Genomic DNA, 19,696 nt, shown 5'->3' with positions numbered 1-19,696 from the left:
GACGGATGGAATTTAATACTGTTAAGTGTGAGGTGATGCATTTTGACAGAAGGAATAGGGAGAGGCAATGTATCCTTAATGGCACAGTTCTAAAGAGTGTTCAGGGACAGAGGGACCTGGGGATGCATGTGCATCGATCTTTGCAGGTAGCAGGGCATATTGAGAGAGTAGTAGTAAAATATATGGCATCTTGGGCTTGAGACAAACATACAAGCATACGAACATATGAATTAGGAGCAGGAGTAGGCCACTCGGCCCTTCCAGCCTGCTCCGCCATTCAATAATTTCATAGCTACCCCTGACCACCCCCTTGCTTATCAAGAATCTATCTACATCTCCCTTAAAAATATTCAAAGACTCTGCTTCCTCTGCGTTTTGAGGAAGAGAACTGCAAAGACTCACAACCCTCTAAGAGAAAAAAAATTCTCCTCATCTCTGTCTTAAATGGGCAACCCCATATTTTTAAACAGTGACCCCTAATTTTAGATTCTCCCACAAGAGGAAACATCCTTTGTACATCCACCCTGTCAAGACCCTTAGGATCTTATGTGTTTCAATCAAGTTGCCTCTTACTCTTCTAAAATCTGGTGGATACAAGCCAAGCCTGTCCAATTTTTCCTTGTAAGACAGCCCACCATTCCAGGTATTTGTCCAGTAAACCTTCTCTGAACTGCCTCCAATGCATTCACATCCTTCCTTAAATAAGGAGACCAGTTCTGTAGACAGTACTCCAGATGTGGTCTTACCAATGCCCTGTATAGCTGAAGCATAACCTCCCTACTTTTGTATTCAATTCCCCTCGCGATAAACACGAGCATTCTATTCGCTTTCCTAATTACGTGCTGTACCTGCATACTAACCTTGTGCGATTCATACACGAGGACACCCAGATCCCTCTGCATCTCAGGGCTCTGCAATCTCTCACCATTTAGATAATATGCTTCTTTTTTATTCTTCCCGCCAAAGTGGACAATTTCACACTTTCCCACATTTTACTCCATTTGCCAGGTTGTTGCCCACTCACTTAACCGATCTACATCTCTTTGTAGCCCCCTTATAAGAACATAAGAAATAGGAGCAGGAGTAGGCCATTCAGTCCCCAAAGCCTGCCCCACCATTTAATAAGATCAGGGATGATTTGCCCCAGACCTCAACTCCTCTTTCGTGCCAGCTCCTCATAGCCCTCAACTCCCCAATATTTCAAAAATCTATCTACCTCCTCTTTAAATGCTTTCAGTGATTTAGCCTCCACAACTCTCTGGGTAGAGAATTCCAGACATTCACTACCCTCTGAGAGAAGAAATTCCTTTGCATCTCAGTTTTAAATGACTGTCCCCTTATTCTGTAACTATGTCACCTAGTTTGAGATTCCCCCACTAGTGGAAACATCTACCCTGTCAAGCCCCCTCAGAATCTTATACATTTCAATAAGATCACCCTTATTCTTCTAAACTTTAATGTATAAAGGCCTAACTTGTTAGCCATTCTTGATAAGTCAACCCCTTTCTCCCAGGAATCAGCCGAGTGAATCTCTTTTGACTGTATCCAATGCCAATATATCCTTTCTTAAATACGGGGACCAAAACTGTACACAGCACTCCAGGTGTGGCCTCACCAACAAACTGTACAGCTTTAACAAGACTTCCCTATTTTTAAACTCCAGCCCCCTAGCAATAAAGGCCAAAATTCCATTTGCCCTCTTAATTACTTGCTGCACCTGCATGCTAACTTTTTGTGTTTCAATCACAAGAACACCCAGATCCCTCTTTTTTGGAGTCTCTGTCTATTTATATAATGCATTTTGATTCTTCCTACCAAAGTGTATGACCTCACACTTTCCTACATTAAACTCCATCTGCCAAGTTTTTGCCCACTCACTCAACCTATCTATATCCCCTTGGAGATTCCTTATGTCTTCATGACAACATGCCCTACCTATTTTTGTATCATCAGCAAATTTGGATATATTACACTCTGCCCCCTCCTCTATGTCATTAATATAGATAGTAAATAATTGAACCCCAAGCACTGATCCTTGTGGCACTCCACCAGTCACATCCTGCCAATGAGAAAATGGCCTACTCTTTGTTTCAAGGAATTGGTAACTCGTGTGTGCATCATCACTTCAGGAATTGATGTCATACAGTATGTGACACAGAGTGGGAGATGGGATGATCCCCGGTAAGATGTGCCTGTAAATTGTATATAGTATTGTCAGTCTTCAATAAAAAAAGTCAAATTATTTGTTGGCGTTGATCAGTGTGTGATTGGTAAGTCTGTGTGAAGAACAGGGGTTGGCAACATGTCTGTACATGGACACCAGTGTCCACGTTGAAACAATTCGGTCCGTGACTGATAATTTCAGGGATGAGAAATTTCCCATTGGCTTCTTCTTCCAGACCAGTCTGACTTTCAATCAAATCGCAGCCGTCAGTTTCACAGCTGACAGGTCCTGAGAGCAGAGACAACGTTTCAGAACCTCGGACAAGTTCGGAGCTTTCCGGCAGTTCTGATTTCATTTCAAAGCCCTCCAGAAAAACCCGAGCTTGTCCGAGTTTCGGAAGTGCTGTCTCTGCTCAAAGCACCTGTCAGCTGTGAAACTGACGGCTGCGATTTTTTAAAAAAGACTAACCATAAAGCTGAGAGTTCTCGCTCTCTGCAACTGTCAGAGAGAGGGAGAGAGAGAGAGGAGAGTAAGAGGGAGAGAGGAGACCGGGGGTGGGTGTCGGCAGAGAGAGAAAGGACAACCTGAAAGGTTTACCCCGTATCCTTAGATTATGACCCCTGGTTCTGGACTCACACCCAAATCCGATGAACGAATAAAAAAAGTCACAACTGTGATTGGCTCTTGTAGCGGACTCTGATTAACAGACAATATTCGGAGCGCCGGCCCCAGACTGTTTAACACTGACTGAGCTGAGAAAATACAACTCACCCCCGAGAATCCGCAGCACAGACCGAGCGGAGGGGAAAACCTGTCCTGGGAACTCTACATTCAGGGAACAGTTTGTCCTGTGAATATGCAGATGTGGAAGAGAGATTGTATTAAAGGGGAGGGCGGGTTAGTCTGAAGCCACTGTGTTTGTGGGTCCGCTCTCATCGCCGGATTTCAGAGTCATTCTTGTGTAAAATCAAATGATTTTCCAGTCAAAGAACCGCCCTGCTCCCTGCTCAGCCCCAAAGTGGGAATTCGGGATCATTTTTTTTAATTTCAAGATTTCAGTTGAAAAGTAGAGAACATGTCAGCGAGGGGTGAGAGAGGGCGGTCAGTGCAGCAATAAAACCAGGTTAAATGGAAAATGGAGTCCTCAATCCTAGTGAAAGCTTTTCAACAGCAAACATACTGGAGTGAGAGACAGGAAAGATCTAGTCTGGAAGTCTGGAGTCTCTGAATTTCAATGTAATTGTAGAGTTTGTGAGGAGAGAGAAACACAGAGAGACAGCAGGAGCCAAGAGCTGACAGCAGCTTGTCTCCGCCCCGTCCTCTCTCTGCCTTGAAGTTGCTCTGTGCCACCATCACCGGCTTCATTTCTGACCCAGTTCACACTGACAGTGAGAATTTGTGCAGAGTCCCGGACATGTCCGATAGTCGAGCAGCCCAAACGGCTCCTCCAGCCGCCGCCGCCGCCCAAGTCAAGACCCCCAAGAAGAAGAAGGCGGCTCTCCGGAACAAGCCAGCCGGTCTCCCGTTGGGCGAACAGATCCTCAAGATTGTGCCGGCTTTCAGCGATCGCAAGGGGATGTCCCTGGCCGCCATAAAGAAGGCTCTGGGTAGCAGCGGTGTCGATGTGGAGAAGCTCAGGACCCAGATCAAGCAAAGTATCAAGAGGAATGTGAACAAAGGCTCCCTGGTGCAGAGCAAGGGACAGGGAGCCTCCGGCTCCTTCAAAATCAGCAAGAAGGAAAACCCAGGGAAAAGTGGGAAAGAAGGTGAAGAAACTAGCAGACAAGAAATCTTTAGTGAAGAAACCAGCAGACAAGAAATCTTTAGTGAAGAAACCAGCAACCAAGAAATCTTTAGCGAAGACACCAGCAGCCAAGAAATCTTTAGTGAAGAAACCAGCAGATAAGAAATCTTTAGTGAAGAAACCAGCAGACAAGAAATCTTTCATGAAGAAACGAGCAGACAAGAAATCTTTCATGAAGAAACCAGCAGCCAAGAAATCTTTAGTGAAGAAACCAGCAGACAAGAAATCTTTAGTGAAGAAACCAGCAGCTAAGAAATCTTTAGTGAAGACACCAGTAGACAATAAATCTTTAGTGATGAAATCAGCAGCCAAGAAATCTTTAGTGAAGAAACCAGCAGACAATAACTCCTTCGTTAGAAACCAGCAGACAAGAAATCATTGCTGAAGAAACCAGCAGCCAAGAAAGTGACAACAAAGAAAGTAACAGCCAAGAAAACGAGCAGCAAGGCGGCGGCAACGCCAAATAAGGCGGTGAAGAAAGCAGTGCTTCAGAAAAAGTCTCCTGCGAAGAAGGTCAAAAAAGGCAAGAGTGCGGCGGGCGGAAAGGCGCTGAAGGAAGTGCAGACATGGAAGAGCAAGGTCAAGCCGAAAGCAGCGAAGGCTCAGAAAGCAGGGTCTGGAAAGAAGTGAAAGAGCGCGGGAAACTTGTAAACATCTGAACACAAAGACTCTTCTCAGAGCCACCCACATCTCTCAGGAAAGAGCTGATCCCCTGATCAAATGATCCCTGTCCCGGCCCCGCCTGCAGATTCCACATGGAAATGATTTGGAGCAAATCCAGGATCCCTGGTGACTCCCCTCCACCCAGCCCTTTCCCCACTCTCTGTAATAAAACAGAAGGATGTCCGGCCCTCACTCAAACTGGGGATGTGTTCGGTGTAGTCTCAGTTCACAAATTCAGGGGGAGAGTCCTGTAAGGTATCTCGGTCACTCTGACTGAAAACGCCAGTTCTCCGGGGCTGCAGCCACTGACACTGCGGGGAGAGAATCCCCGACTCTACCCCGCCGCCGGGGGAACAAACAACGTTGTGTCCGGAGAATAGGGAGGGCCGGGAAGAAGGCACATATTAAAGCGCTGCAGTGGACTCAGCTCCTGTGTGTGCACAACTCTCACTGATTCCGTCCTCTGGGAACAGTGCGGTCTAAACAGATCAGGTTAGGAGAGAAACACACAGCCGGAGAATGGCTTCTTTCTTCCTGCATTTACTCTGTTCTGGGAGCAGATTCTCATTGAGAAGCGGCGCTCAGATCACCGGAGAGAAAAAAAAAACACAATTCAAACTGTCCAAATGAAAAACAGAGAATTAACCCGGACACTTCCATTATTAAATTAATTCATCAGCTCCGAACCAGTTCCCGTTAATGTACCGGGATAATCTCGGGATTTATCAAATCGAAGGCAGCGTGATTTATTAAATTGTTGATTCTGACACCCTGTAGTTCACTTCTTCACTTAACTAGAGGGGGAGATGTGTGAGCAGAGAAACAGAGCGAAATACAGAGAGGAAACTGAAAACACACCTGGACAGATGTGAAACAGGTCAATCCACTGTTACAATAACTCCATCACTGACTCCCTCCTGACAGTAACCAGCCCTTTCACAGAGACTGTGGGTGGCTCTGAAAAGAGCCTTTGGTTTATTAGATGACATTTTGGTCGCTTTACTTTTTCTGGGAGCTCTGAGCGCTGGTTTTCTTGGGCAGCAGCACGGCCTGGATATTCGGCAGCACCCCGCCCTGAGCGATAGTCACCCCTCCCAGCAGCTTGTTGAGCTCCTCGTCGTTGCGGACGGCCAGCTGCAGGTGTCTGGGGATGATGCGGGTCTTCTTGTTGTCCCGGGCCGCGTTACCGGCCAGCTCGAGGATTTCAGCGGTCAGATACTCGAGCACAGCAGCCAGATAGACCGGGGCTCCAGCACCCACACGCTCAGCATCGTTACCCTTTCTCAGGAGCCTGTGAACACGGCCCACCGGGAACTGCAGTCCTTCCGGGAGGAGCGAGACTTGGCCTTGGCCCGAGCTTTCCCGCCGGTCTTTCCTCTTCCAGACATTTCCACAATCTCACAAATACTTTCACAAAGAATGAATAATTTCCTTAGCATTAATGATGACCAGTAGGCGGTCAGGATGGCCGAGCGGTCTGAGGCGCTGCGTTTAGGTCGCAGTCTCCATTGGAGGCGTGGGTTCAAATCCCACTTCTGACACCTTGTGTTTTGACTGCTCTGGAGGCGTTTGGGAGCAGAGGTGAAGAACAAAGAGAGAACAGGAAAGAACATGGACAAGCAAAATAACAATGGACCCAAAGATGTTGCATCAAAACATCAGAGTAAGAGGCAACTGAGCAAACAGCAGGGCACAGAAGACATCAAAAATGTAACCTTTGTGTCGGGGTGGAAGATGTTGCCAATATCCTTAATGAATACATTGCTGTCTTCTCAAATGAGGGGGTGATGCAGATATTGTTATGAAGGAGGAGGAGTGTGAAGTATTGGACGAGATAAGTTAAGGAGAGAGGAAGTCTTAATGGGATGAGCATCCTTGAATGTGGATAAATCACCAGGACCAGATGAAATGTACCCCAGGCTGTTGAATGAAGCCAGGGAAGAAATAGTGGAAGGTCTGACCATCGTTTTCCAGAGGATTGGAGGTCTTGTAACGTTGCAATAAAAGCAAAATACCACGCAGATCAAGCATGGCTGAGCCTTTAGAGTAGAGAAACAGGGCTGAATTCCCTGAACCAGTTCTACAGCTTTCAGAATAGAAGGAGCCTATACAAACCTGATGGGTTCCACTTAAACCAAAGAGCTGGAGGTGTTGACAGTCAGAACAGATAAAATGTGGAGGAGTGTTTGAAGCAGATTCTGTGTGGTTACTGTAGTTGTACTATGGAGTTATTTCAAGGAGTTGATTCTGAATGTAATGGATCAACGTGGACCCACCCAAGGCAAAGGTCACTGAAAGTGGCAACGCAGGTGGATAAGGTAGTCAAGAAGGCAAACGGCATGCTTGCCTTCATCAGTCGGCGTATAGAGTATAAAAATTGGCAAGTCATGTTGCAGCTGTACAGAACCTTAGTTAGGCCACACTTCGAATATTGCGTGCAGTTCTGGTCGCCACACGACCAGAAGGACGTGGAGGCTTTGGAGAGGGTACAGAGGAGGTTTACCAGGATGTTGCCTGGTCTGGAGGGAATCAGCTATGAGGAGAGGTTGGAAAAACTCAGATTGTTTTCACTGGAACGACGGAGGTGGAGGGGCGACATGATAGAGGTTTACAAAGTTATGAGCGGCATGGACAGAGTGGATAGTCAGAAGCTTTTTCCCAGGGTGGAAGAGTCAGTTACTGGGGGACATGGGTTTAAGGTGCGAGGGGCAAAGTTTAGAGGGGATGTGCGAGGCAGGTTTTTTACACAGAGGGTGGTGAGTGCCTGGAACTTGCTGCCAGGGGAGGTGGTGGAAGCAGATACGATAGCGACGTTTAAGAGACATCTTGACAAATACATGAATAGGAAGGGAATAGAGGGATATTGGCCACGGAAGTGCAGAAGGTGTTAGTTTAGGCAGGCATCAAGATCGGCGCAGGCTTGGAGGGCCGAATGGCCTGTTCCTGTGCTGGACTGTTCTTTGTTCTTTGTTCTAAGCTTCCCTGTGGTCCAGCCTGGTTGAATGGAACTGAAGCAAACAAATCATCCAGAAGTGGAAAAGAAATATAAGGCCATGAAAGCACAGAATTCAGATGGATGCAATACCAGATGGTATGGCAAGAGTGTAAAACAGCAACAGACTGGTGAATAAAACTTTCCCATTGAATAAGACAAGAGAAGAGAAGGGTAATAATAGTGTCAGAGGTGAGTTGTGACACTATTCACATTCCACCTTGATCTGAATAGGACTGTTGAAGGGAGTGATTGAGAAGAATAGAGGAGAAATGAAAAGAAAGGAGAAATAAACAAAAGGTCTTTTGATTTTAGAATGCTTGTTTTTGGAAATGACAGACTGTAAAGTGTGCGTGTCAGAAGATATAGAGCGAAGTTGGGTGTGACAAGATCACAGGAAAGTTGTGCCCTGAGACAAGGTGTGTGTTGACAGGAAAGCTGCTTTCTTTTGCACAATATGTATTTTATTCATATAATTTGTGCAATTACATTGCAAAGCAGTTCAAATTTAATATTACATAAGGTACAATACAGATCAGTTTCCTTCAATAATGTACATGAGGTATCTCACTATCCCTGCCTGCACAGGTTATATTTGCAGTATTTACATTACACATCAAACATTCTCTGGTGCAAACAGCCCGAGCGGTTTTACACAGGTTCCAGCCTCTCGCTGCACGAGGGCCTTAGTCTGTCGCCTTTCTATTGAGACTCCATGGTGGCTTCCCGAAGCTTTAATGCCGTCCCACAGCACATAGTCTTGAATGTTGGAATGTGCCAGTCTGCAACACTCGGTCATGGACAGCTCTTTGCACTGGAATACCTGTCCCACGGCCGGGCTCGTTCTCAATAGAGATCATTTCAAATGAACATTTCCTAAATCCGTGCTTTCTCTCTCGCAATAAAGAGAACAGGATGTCTGGCAGATTCAGTGTGAGACGATAACACTGCCGGGTAAAGGCCGCTTTCCAACTCCAATCTTAACACAGGAGATTCCCCAAACAGCTGCAATAGGGTGTTTGTAAACTGTTGGAAGCGGATGTGTGTGGAAATGGTGATGTTACTGAGGAGGTTCCTTGTTATAGAATGGATTGTGTTTTGGTGGGAATATTACTGAGTGTTAATTGTAGCAGGATCATATTTAAAAGCTCCGGCTTTCTGGAAAGCCTTGACTGTGAAGGTCGAGTCTGGAAGGGTTTGCGTGGAGAGCTGGGTTTCGGTTCTACTGTTAATAAAGGGTTTGAAATTGGCAGCCCGGAGGAAACTGGAGGTGGAGATGAAAGATAAGGTGCCGTTCTCTCTCTGTCTGTCACTCTGGGTGTCTCCTTCATTCTCGCTCTCTGTTTAATCTTCACTCTTGTCTCCTCCCCTCCCTGCTCTCACTCTGCCTTTCTCAGCCAGGTCCGGGCGGCCTGTAAAAAAAAGGAAGCTGACGGAATCAGTCTCTTTTATTGTGCACTGATTTGAGGCAAGAATTATCATGGTGGCTGTGGTGGGGAAGAGACGGTAGCCCACCCCCTCCTGGAATGTGTCTTGGCAAAGAAGGTGTGGAAAGGGATGCAGTGGTTTTTGTCGAGGTTCATCCCAAGCAGCTCGATAACACTGGAGTCTGTGCTCTACGGGCTGTTCCCAGGGACGCACACCGAGACAAACATCAACTGCTGCTGGAGGACTATCAATTCGGTGAAAGACGCCCTTTAGTCTGCCCGAAACTTGCTGGTCTTCCAGCGCAAAGAGTTGTCCACCACCGAATGTCGCAGACTGGCACATTCCAAGGACCAGGACAACGTGGGCAGGGACGCACTAAAGCTTGGGGCAGCCGCAGCAAAGGCTCAATGGGGAAAGACCATTATGTAAGGTCCCCCCACCAAGCTGAGCGGAGGGGCTGGATCCATGGGAAACCCTTCGAACCGTATAGGGAAAATTTTGTGTGCTGTAAATGTAGAAATGTATATGGCATGACAATGAAATGGAAGAGTTGTGAGGCAACTCGTGATTGTATAGAAGGAAACTGATCACCTTTGCACTGTTTGTATTTTTTGACTTGATGCTGTTTTAAACTGTTTGGGAATGTAATTTTTACAGATTTTTATGAATAAAGTATATTTTGGAAATTAAAAAAAAAAGTCTGGCAGTATACCAGAGTATGGTCCTGGCCGGCAGCATATTAGAATCCATGAGGAAAGGTATCATCACCCTCATCTACAAGCGGAAGGGGGAGGGGGCAGAAATCAGAAATTGGCGGCTCATCTCACTGCTTAACATCGACTCCAAGATTCTGTCAAAAGTCATCGCCAGTCGAGTCAAGTCTGCTCTGGAGTTGGTGATTGACCCTGATCAGACCTGTACTATACCAGGCAGGAAGATCTCTGATAGCCTCGCGCTACTCAGGGATACGATCACCTATGTACGGGACAGGAGGGTGGACACCTGCCTCATCAGCCTGGACCAGGAGAAGGCTTTTGACAGGATATCGCACAACGACATGATGGACGTACTTTCCAAAATGGGGTTTGGGGAGGGAATCTGCAATTGGATTAAACTGGTCTACACAAACATCAGTAGCGCAGTCTCAATCAATGGGTGGGAATCAGAAAGTTTCTCAATCCAATCTGGAGTCAGGCAGGGCTGTCCTTTCTCCCCTGTCTTGTTTGTTTGCTGTATTGGACCCTTTTCTGAGTCAATTAGGAAGAATGCGATAATCAGAAGTGTAACAATCCCAGGCAGTGGAGGCACTCAGGTTAAAACCTCCCTGTACATGGATGACATCGCCGTTTTCTGCTTGAACCCGCTGCCTGTGCGCAGACTGATGAGCATCTGTGACCAGCTCGAACTGGCATCGGGAGCCAATGTTAAACACGGCAATAGCGAGGCCATGTTCTGTGGGAACTCAGCTGACCGATCCTTTGTCCCCTTCACCATTAGGTCAGCCGACTTGAAGGTGCTGGGGTATGGTTCGGAAGGGCCGGGGCGTGCACCAAAACCTGGGAGGAACGAGTAGCCAGGGTACAACATAAGCTGAACATGTGGGAGCAGCGAACACTCTCCATTGTGTCAGGTTACTGTACGTGGTGCAGGTCTGGCCCATACTGCACTCCTGCACTGTGGTGATCACCTGAGCCATTTTCCGCTTCATCTGGGGATCCAAAATGGACCAGGTCCCGAGGGACACGATGTTCAAACCTCTGGAGAAAGGCGGGAAAAATGTACCCAACATCGCCCTCATCCTGATGGCTACCTTTGTGTGTGGCTGTATCAAGCTGTGTGTAGACCTCCAGTACGCAAACTCCAAGTGTCACTCCATGCTGAGGTTCTATCTGTCCCCGGTGTTGCGAAGGATGGGCCTGGTCATATTGCCGTGGAACGCTCCATCCAGTTGGACTGTGCTGTAACACCTATCCTTCATGGAAAAGTTTCTGTGGAAAAACACCTTTGACCACCAATCCATCAGGCACTGGTCTGCACAGAATGTTCTCAAGGCCCTACGGGAAAAGAAGATGGTGGATCCTGTCGGATGGTTCCCCGCGCAGACTTCCAAAGTAATTTGGCGGAATGCCCCATCACCAGAACTTTCAAACAAGCACCAAGATGTAGCTTGGCCGATGGTGAGAAGAGTCCTCCTCGTCAGATCCTTCCTGCATGCCCGAAGTCTCACCCCCTCTGCACAATGCCCTCAAGGTGGCTGTGGTGGGGAAGAGACAGTTGCCCACCTCTTTCTAGAATGCGTCTTTGCAAAGCAGGTGTGGAAAGAGATGCAATGGTTTTTGTCGAGGTTCATCCCAAGCAGCTCTGTAGCACAGGAGTCTGTGCTCTACGGGCTGTTCCCAGGGACGCACACCGAGATAAACATCAACTGCTGCTGGAAGACTATCAATTCGTTGAAAGATGCTCTTTGCTCTGCTCGAAACTTGCCGGTCTTCCAGCGCAAAGAGTTGTCCACCACCGAATGTTGCAGACTGGCACATTCCAAGGTCCAGGACTACGTGCTGAGGGACGCACTAAAGCTTGGGGCAGCTGCAGCAAAGGCTCAATGGGGAAAGACCACAGTGTAAGGTCCCCCCACCATAGTGAACTGAGGGGCTGGATCCATGGGAAACCCCTCGAACTGTAGCCAGAAATTATTTGTTTGCTGTCAAATGTACATGGCATGAGAAATGAAATGGAAGGGTTGTGAGGCAACTCACTCCTGTATTGAAGGAAACTGATCTCCTTTACACTCTTTGTATTGTTTGACTTGGTGCTTTTTGGAACTGTTTTGTAATGTATTTTTTTTACAGATTTTTATGAATAAAGTATATTTTGGAAGTTAATAGAAGAAAGTCTGGCAGAGGTAAAGGAGGGAAAGGACTAGGCAAAGGCGGAGCAAAGCGGCACCGCAAAGTGCTTCCTGACAATATCCAGAGCATCACCAAACCAGCAATCCGCCGCCTGGCTCGCCGTGGCGGGGTCAAGCGGATCTCGGGTTTGATCTATGAGGAGACTCGCGGGGAGTTGAAAGGTTTCCTGGAGAATGTGATCAGGGATGCGGTCACCTACACTGAGCACGCCAAGCGCAAGACGGTCACTGCCATGGATGTGGTGTACCCTCTGATACGGCAGGGCCGCACAACTCGACCCTTTCCAGCAAACACACACTCTTCGAAGAGCCACCCACCGTCTCACAGAGAGAGCAATGAGCTGGAAACGGGAGCTGGGATAGGCTGTTCAGAACTGTCTGGAATAAATCTGTGCTGTATTCGTGTAGAAAACTGGAATCCCCGAAATTGACATTTCAGTTGCAGCAAGGATGTGCAATGGATTTGATTTTCTAAACGGGCTGTGTAAACAGTGCCCGAGGCTCTACACTTAGTTATTTCCCCATTCGACACATACCCTCAGTGAAAAGCCACATCACTCCTCCAGAATCACTCATTGTTTTCATAGAATTTCAAAATGATTTTGCTGCAATGAGGGAATCCGGGAATTTTGGAGCAGCCGTTGAATCGGTCACTGGAACCAGACCCAATTGTGATGTTATTTCTTCCGAGACGGTGTTTCCTGCACTGAAACTGACAGGGTTTGTGAAACTGATCAGTTTCAGCTCAATCATTCAGGGACCTGGAATTCCCACAGCTTGAGCCCGCGCTCACTTCTAATTGGTCAACCTCTTCCCATTCGCATTTCTTAACCAATCGCAGAGCCACGAATTGGGGAAAATGCAGCAAATCATTGGCTTAAATTGTCGAAATTGGCAGAACGTTTGAATTCGAAAAAGGCGCCAATTTCAGTGTCGGCAAAAAGCGAATTACTGGAAAATCTATTTAAAGTTGTTCGTAAAATATTTTCCACCAACCTTTAAAAACCTTTCTTTATTCCGCTATTATCGCCACAAATTCCTGGCGCTATTTTACGCACAGCTTTAACCTGTCATTTTCCCCCCCACTTCTTATCTGTAACCGGCGGTGGAAGACTCCATTCAGCAATCCTTAAGGGACCAATAACTCAAACTCGGTGTGAAAAGGAATAAATTAGACTATTGGTAATTCCCCTTCACACAGGGATCAGGGGGACAGTGAGAAGCCACTGAAATAGTTGCTCATAAACATTTTAAATAGTTCCTATTCTGTTCTGTTACTGACATGCTTGAATCAGACAGTAATCAGCCCTTTCAGGGACTGTGGGTGGCTCTGAAAAGAGTCTTTGGTTTATTAGATGACATTTTGTCTGCTTTACATTTTCTGGGAGCTTTGAGCGATGGTTTTCTTGGGTAGCACCCCGCCCTGAGCGATGGTCACCCCTCCCAGCAGCTTGTTGAGCTCCTCCTCGTTGCGGACGGCCAGCTGCAGTTGTCTGGGGATGATGCGGGTCTTCTTGTTGTCCCGGGCCGCGTTACCGGCCAGCTCGAGGATTTCAGCGGTCAGATACTCGAGCACAGCAGCCAGATCGACCGGGGCTCCAGCACCCACACGCTCAGCATAGTTACCCTTTCTCAGGAGCCTGTGAACACGGCCCACCGGCAACTGCAGTCCAGCCCGGGAGGAGCGAGACTTGGCTTTGGCCCGAGCTTTCCCGCCGGTCTTTCCTCCAGACATTTCCACAATCTCACAAATACTTTCACAAATGGATAATTTCCGCAGCATTTACTTTACTTTAAGACTGAGAACTCTCCTCAATGGTCGGTACTTAAATCTATTTGCCTATATTCTTCATCAATCAGGTCACTGACCAACACAAGAGGGCGGGATTTACCCGCCACGACATCAGAAGCACAAAATTTGTCAATTTCAAAAAGCCCGCCAATTTCATTGTCGGAAAGGAGCGGATTGAAATAAATGTCATCCTTAGTGAAAGATTTAAAGTCCCATCTCTTGATTTTGTTTTATTCAACTTGTAAAATGTTATTTAAATTGTGACTCATTCGACAATCGCTTTCAAACTGTCCCGGGTGGGGCCTGCATTGGCCTGAAGTGAAATACTCAGTTTAGTTTTCAATCAGAGCCCAGTGTCCTTCTCTGAAAAGAGGGAGCCGGATCAAGTCCTCAAACGGCCCTTAACTTGCTCTGTAATAATCCCATCCCAGGCTGTTACACTGCGGAGAGTTGCTGTTAATAAAATGATTAATCAGTGAAGGGATTAAGGTCTAATCCTTACCGCTGAAATCAGCTGTTAATGCGGTCATACAGGGGCTGTGAAAAAACAGAATAAGAGCAGCTTTAAGCAAAAAAAGTGAAGGCAGGTGATCAGATTATGGGTTCGTGTTCGGTTAATAACAGGAGATACAAACACAGCAGTGGGATCTTTATTATATTATACATCGTCTTAAAGTGATTTCATAAAGATGTCAGATGCAGCTTTTTCAGAGATTGTTGGTGGCTCTTAAAAGAGCCGTTGTGTTTGGGATGTTTTTCAGTCCATTGTGCAGTTTTACTTGGAGCTGGTGTACTTGGTCACCGCCTTTGTCCCTTCCGACACGGCGTGCTTGGCCAGCGCCCCGGGCAGCAGAAGGCGCACGGCGGTCTGGATCACCCAGAGCTGATGGTTGTTGTAATGGGCCAGGCGGGAAGCCTCACCCGCGATGCGCTCGAAAACATCGTTCACAAACGAGTTCATGATGCTCATGGCCTTGGAGGAGATGCCGGTGTCGGGATGAACCTGCTTCATCACTTTGTAGATGTAGATGGAGTAACTCTCCTTCCTCTGCTTCTTGCCGCCCTTTGTTGACGGTTTATTTAAGGTTTTCTTGGCGCCTTTCTTAGGAGCTGCTTTCTTCTCTTTTTTATTTCCAAAATATACTTTATTCGTAAAAATCTGTTAAAAATACATTGCCAAACAGTTTCAAACAGCACCAAAAAATACAAACATTGCAAGGGAGATCAGTTTCCTTCAATACAATCATGAGTTGCTTCACAACCCTTCCATTTCACATTTGTCATGCCAATTACATTTTTACATTTACAGCAAATGAAAATTTTCCCGATACAGTTCGAGGGGTTTCCCATGGTTCCAGCCCCTCAGTCCAGCTTGGTGGGGGAACCTTACACTGTGGTCTTTCCCCATTGAGCCTTTGCTGCGGCTGCCCCAAGCTTTAGTGCGTCCCTCAGCACGTAGTCCTGGACCTTGGAATGTGCCAGTCTGCAACATTCGGTGGTGGACAACTCTTTGCGCTGGAAGACCAGCAAGTTTCGGGCAGACCAAAGGGCGTCTGTGTCTCTGCACTCTGTGAGTGATAATGTACGGACTGTGTGTGAGAAGGAGCTGGTGACACTCTTCCATGTAACTTGGTGGAGGAAACATCACATTTATTTTGGTTCATTCAATTATTTGTCTGTTTAAACAAAAGAATGTTTATAATTCAAATACTGGTGAGACAGAAGATACAGGATTTTAATGAATTTAATCTCTCATAATAATTATAAACGCCCACAAAGGAAGCCCAGCCATACAAATATTATCATTGTTTGACTGCACTGCAGTAACAGTTTCTTCCCATTCTGTCTCCATCCCCTTGTCCACACACAACCCGAGAATGGCCTCTCCCTTCCCCCACTCACTCCATGTTCCGGGACCAGTTCCTGCTCCACTCCGCCTCAAACAAACAGCCCCCGCCTGCCCCTGAACTTGCCCTGGACTCGATGCTGATCTCTGAGTCTATCTGCGGACACGCTCCCAAAGCGATGTGCTGCTGGAACGAGGCTGCTGTTTGCTCCCTTCCATCGGGACCGGGATCTCTCCATTGGCGGCTGTTTTAAACCATCTTCTTCCGCTCACAGGCAGTGCTGGGGGAGGGGAGCGCAGGCGCAGATTTCTGCAACAATTCCGCAAACAGAAACATGGAAAAATTCCGGCACAGAATGAGGCCATTCGGCCAATCATGTCCGTGCCAGCGCAAAGAGAGCGATCCAGCCTGTTCCCACAGTTTCTTGTTATTGGACAGTGAAGTGTGGGAACAGAAGCGGACAGTCAGGATGTGGGGAGTTACACAAAGAGAATCTATTATCGGCACCAGGTGAGACGTGTGAAGGACACATTTTAAACAGTGGCTGTTTGGTTTCACTTGAACGGTTAGACCATGGGAGCGGGAACTGGAAATCTGACCTGTGTAAAAGTCCCTGTTCCGTCGGTCAGTCCCATTCATGGCCCAATGGATTGTTTCTGGATGTCATTTAATTGTTGTAAAATGGCCAAAGCCCCTGGTATGCAGTAGCTGGGGGCTGCAGGGCTGCAGTGGAATCAGACACTGACTCTGTTTGTATTGCTGGGTTTCCTTTGTGATTGTTCATAATGATTATTAATTGAAAAATTGTTTTGGTCACTTTTGTATCTTCTACCACATCTCTTCCTGAATTATAATAAATACATTTCCTTTCTGCAGGCAAATACTTGATGGAAGCAGAATAAATGTCGTGATTCCTCGACACGAGGAAGTGCAGCCAGCTCCTCACACACAGTAAGTACAGTATCACTCACAGAGAGCAGAGACATCAGTTCCACAATCACCGCCAGCAGAAGTAGTCAGACCGGCACTGATCCCAAGTTCCAGAGACCAACAGTCAATGCAACAGTCAGACAGAGCAGGAAAGATTGAACTTGTTTCCATTTCACCACAACTCAGTCCCACTGACACGTAGGTACATCAATCCCAGTCCAAAATCACACCCACTATCAGATTGCAAGGCACTGTGTCACTCTCACAAGAGAGCAGCCTGAACTACAAATTCAATGTCAGATGGAACAGACAAACAGTACCTGATTGTAAAGTACAGAGTTAATCTCAATAATGTACCCAGACTGCAGACTGAGCTCCATGTTACACACCACTCCACAAATCTCACAAATAGTCAGAGTGAAAGACACATTATTAATTCCATTACTGCAAACTGAATGAACCTGACCATCACATACCAGGACATAAAACATATTGTAAGATGAAAGGACACAGACCTGAAATGTTAATTCTGTTTCTCTCTCCACATATGCTGCCTGAACTGTTGAGTATTTTGAGCATTTTTGTTTTTTTAAATTTCATATTTCCAGAATCTGCAGAATTTTGCTTTTATTTTAGAGTTAAAGAAACATTGCATTGTGAGGTGAGAGTGACTGCCCTTGACATCAAGGCAACCTTTGACCATTAATGGCACCAAGGAGCCCCAGCAAAACTAGTGTAAATGGGAATCATGGCAAAACCCTCTGCTGTTTGGAGTCATACCTAGCACTAAGGAAGATGGCTGTGGTTGTTCAGGTCAATCATCTCAGTCTCAGGACATTACAGCTGGAATTCCTTAGGCTCGTGTTCTAGGCCCAACCATCTTCAGCTGCTTCATCAATGACCTTCCCTCCATCACAAGGCCGAAAGTGGGGATGTTCACTGATGATTGCGCAATGTTCAGCACCATTCATGACTCCTCAGCTACTGAAGCAGCCCGTGCCCAGATGCAGCAAGACCTGGACAACATCCAGGCTTAGGCTGATAAGTGGCAAGTAACATTCGCGTCAGATAAGTGCCAGGCAATGACCATCTCAAACAAGAGAGAATCTAATCATCTCCTCTTGATGTTCAGTGGCATTACCATCACTGAATCCCCCACCATCAACATTTGGGGGCGGGGGGTGTGGGGGGGGGAGTTACCATTGGCCATAAACTGAACTGGACCAGCCACATAAATGCCGTGGCGACAAGAGTAGGTCAGAAGCTAGGAACTCTGTGGTGAGTAACTTACCTCCTGTCTCCCCAAACATATTCACCATTCACAAGACACAATGCAGGAGTATGATGGAATACTCTCCACTTGCCTGGATGAGTGCAGCTCCAACAACACTCAAGTAGCCTGCTTGATTGCCCCCAAGCACCACCTTCAACAATCACCCCATTCACCACTGATGCACAGTGGCAGCAGCGCGTACCATCTACAAGGTGCACTGCACCTTTGACAGTACCTTCCAAACCTGGAACGTCGACTACTGAGGAGGACAAGGGCAGCAGTTGCAAGGGAACACTGCCACTTGCAAATTCCCCTCCAATTCACAGATCATCCTGACTTGGAACGATATCACCATTCCTTCATTGTCGCTGGGTAAAAATCCTGGAACTCCCTTCCAAACAGCACTGTTGGTGTTCCTACATCTCAAGAACTGCAGCGGCTCAAGAAGGCAGCTCACCACCAATTTGTCAAGGGCAATTTGGATTGGGCAACAAATGCTGGCATAGCCAGTGATGCCTACATCACACTAACAAATGACAAAAGTGAGGAAATAGTGAAGGGCTTTTATAGAGTACATGGGGACATGCTTCCACTTGTGGTGGCATCTGAAACAAGAGCCAAAATATAAAATCGTCATTCATAAAACCAATGAGGAATTCATGAAAAATGTATTTACGCAGTGAATGGTTCGAATCTGGAATTTGTTATCACAGGGAGAGGTTGGGGTGAATAGTATCGATGCACTGAACGGGAGGTGGAACAAATAAACAATTGTATGTGGAGAAAGGAATCGAGGGATATACATATCGGGCTTCATTTTTAAAAAAAATTTGCATGTGAAGCAGGATGGCTGGAAATATATGTAGAGCATAGAGCAGTTGGGACGATCCCAGTGCAGTGTTTTGTCTGGATGGATCTGCCCAGAACACTTGCGATGCAGGAGCTGGGAGCTTCAGTACTTCAGTGGAGGCAGATAATGACACCGGTTTTTATTTGTGGATGTTCTTAATGATTATTGATTGAGAAATTAAATTGACCTCTTTGACATTATACACCGCATCTGTTCTTGAGTTATCAGATATATTTTTTTCTTCATACAGGCAAATACTTGAAGATATTGTGATGAATGTGATGGTTGCTGCACTCGAGGCACAAGGAACAGTGCAGCCAACTCCTCTCACACACAGTAGGTACATTATCACTCAGAGTGCAGAGGTACAGATAGTTCATCAGTTCCCTGGTCTCAGATTGCAGAAATAGTCAGGCTCACATTGATCCCAAGTTCCAGAAACACATTTTCAATCCAACAACCAAACAAAGCAGGAGAGAAAGAAGTTTTTTCCATTTCACCCCGATTGAGTCCCACTGACAGTCAGATACTTCAATCCCAGGTCAAAATCACACCCACTAGCAGATTGAAATGCAATGTGTCAATCTAACAAAGAACAGTACAGCACAGGAACAGGCCATTCGGCCCTCCAAGCCTGCGCCGATCTTGATGCCTGCCTAAACTAAAACCTTCTGCACTTCCAGGGTCCGTATCCCTCTTTTCCCATCCTATTCATGTATTTGTCAAGATGCCTCTTAAACGTCGCTATCGTACCTGCTTCCACCACTTCCCCCGGCTGCAAGTTCCAGGCACTCACCACCCTCTGTGTAAAGAACTTGCCTCGTACATCCCTCTCAACTTTGCCCCTCGCACCTTAAACCTATGTCCCCGAGTAATTGACTCTTCCACCCAGGGAGAAAGATTCTGACTATCCACTCTGTCCATGCCGCTCATATCTTTGTCAACCTCTATCATGTCGCCCCTCCACCTCCGTCGTTCCAGTGAAAACAATCCGGGTTTATCCAACCTCTCCTCATAGCTAATGCCCTCCAGACCAGGCAACATC

General features: G+C 46.7%; 1 protein-coding gene and 1 non-coding gene across 2 annotated transcripts; one reads left to right on the top strand and one right to left on the bottom strand.

The window, feature by feature from the left end:
• Positions 1-6,089: 6,089 nt before the first annotated feature.
• Positions 6,090-6,172, top strand: trnal-uag (transfer RNA leucine (anticodon UAG)). Its single transcript has one exon. It is a non-coding gene; the product is annotated as a tRNA-Leu (tRNA).
• Positions 6,173-14,526: 8,354 nt separating this feature from the next.
• On the bottom strand, positions 14,527-18,406 carry LOC137364960 (histone H2B type 1-M-like). The gene is made up of 2 exons (XM_068027830.1): positions 18,389-18,406; positions 14,527-14,871 (listed from the first exon to the last, which is right to left on the bottom strand). Exons 1-2 carry the CDS (start codon positions 18,404-18,406, stop codon positions 14,527-14,529), a joined length of 363 nt encoding a protein of 120 aa, XP_067883931.1.
• Between the last annotated feature and the right edge of the window lie 1,290 nt (positions 18,407-19,696).

Source organism: Heterodontus francisci, unplaced genomic scaffold, assembly GCF_036365525.1.
Source record: "Heterodontus francisci isolate sHetFra1 unplaced genomic scaffold, sHetFra1.hap1 HAP1_SCAFFOLD_43, whole genome shotgun sequence".
Lineage (NCBI taxonomy): Eukaryota > Metazoa > Chordata > Chondrichthyes > Heterodontiformes > Heterodontidae > Heterodontus > Heterodontus francisci.
This window is presented reverse-complemented; position numbering and strand designations above follow the sequence as displayed.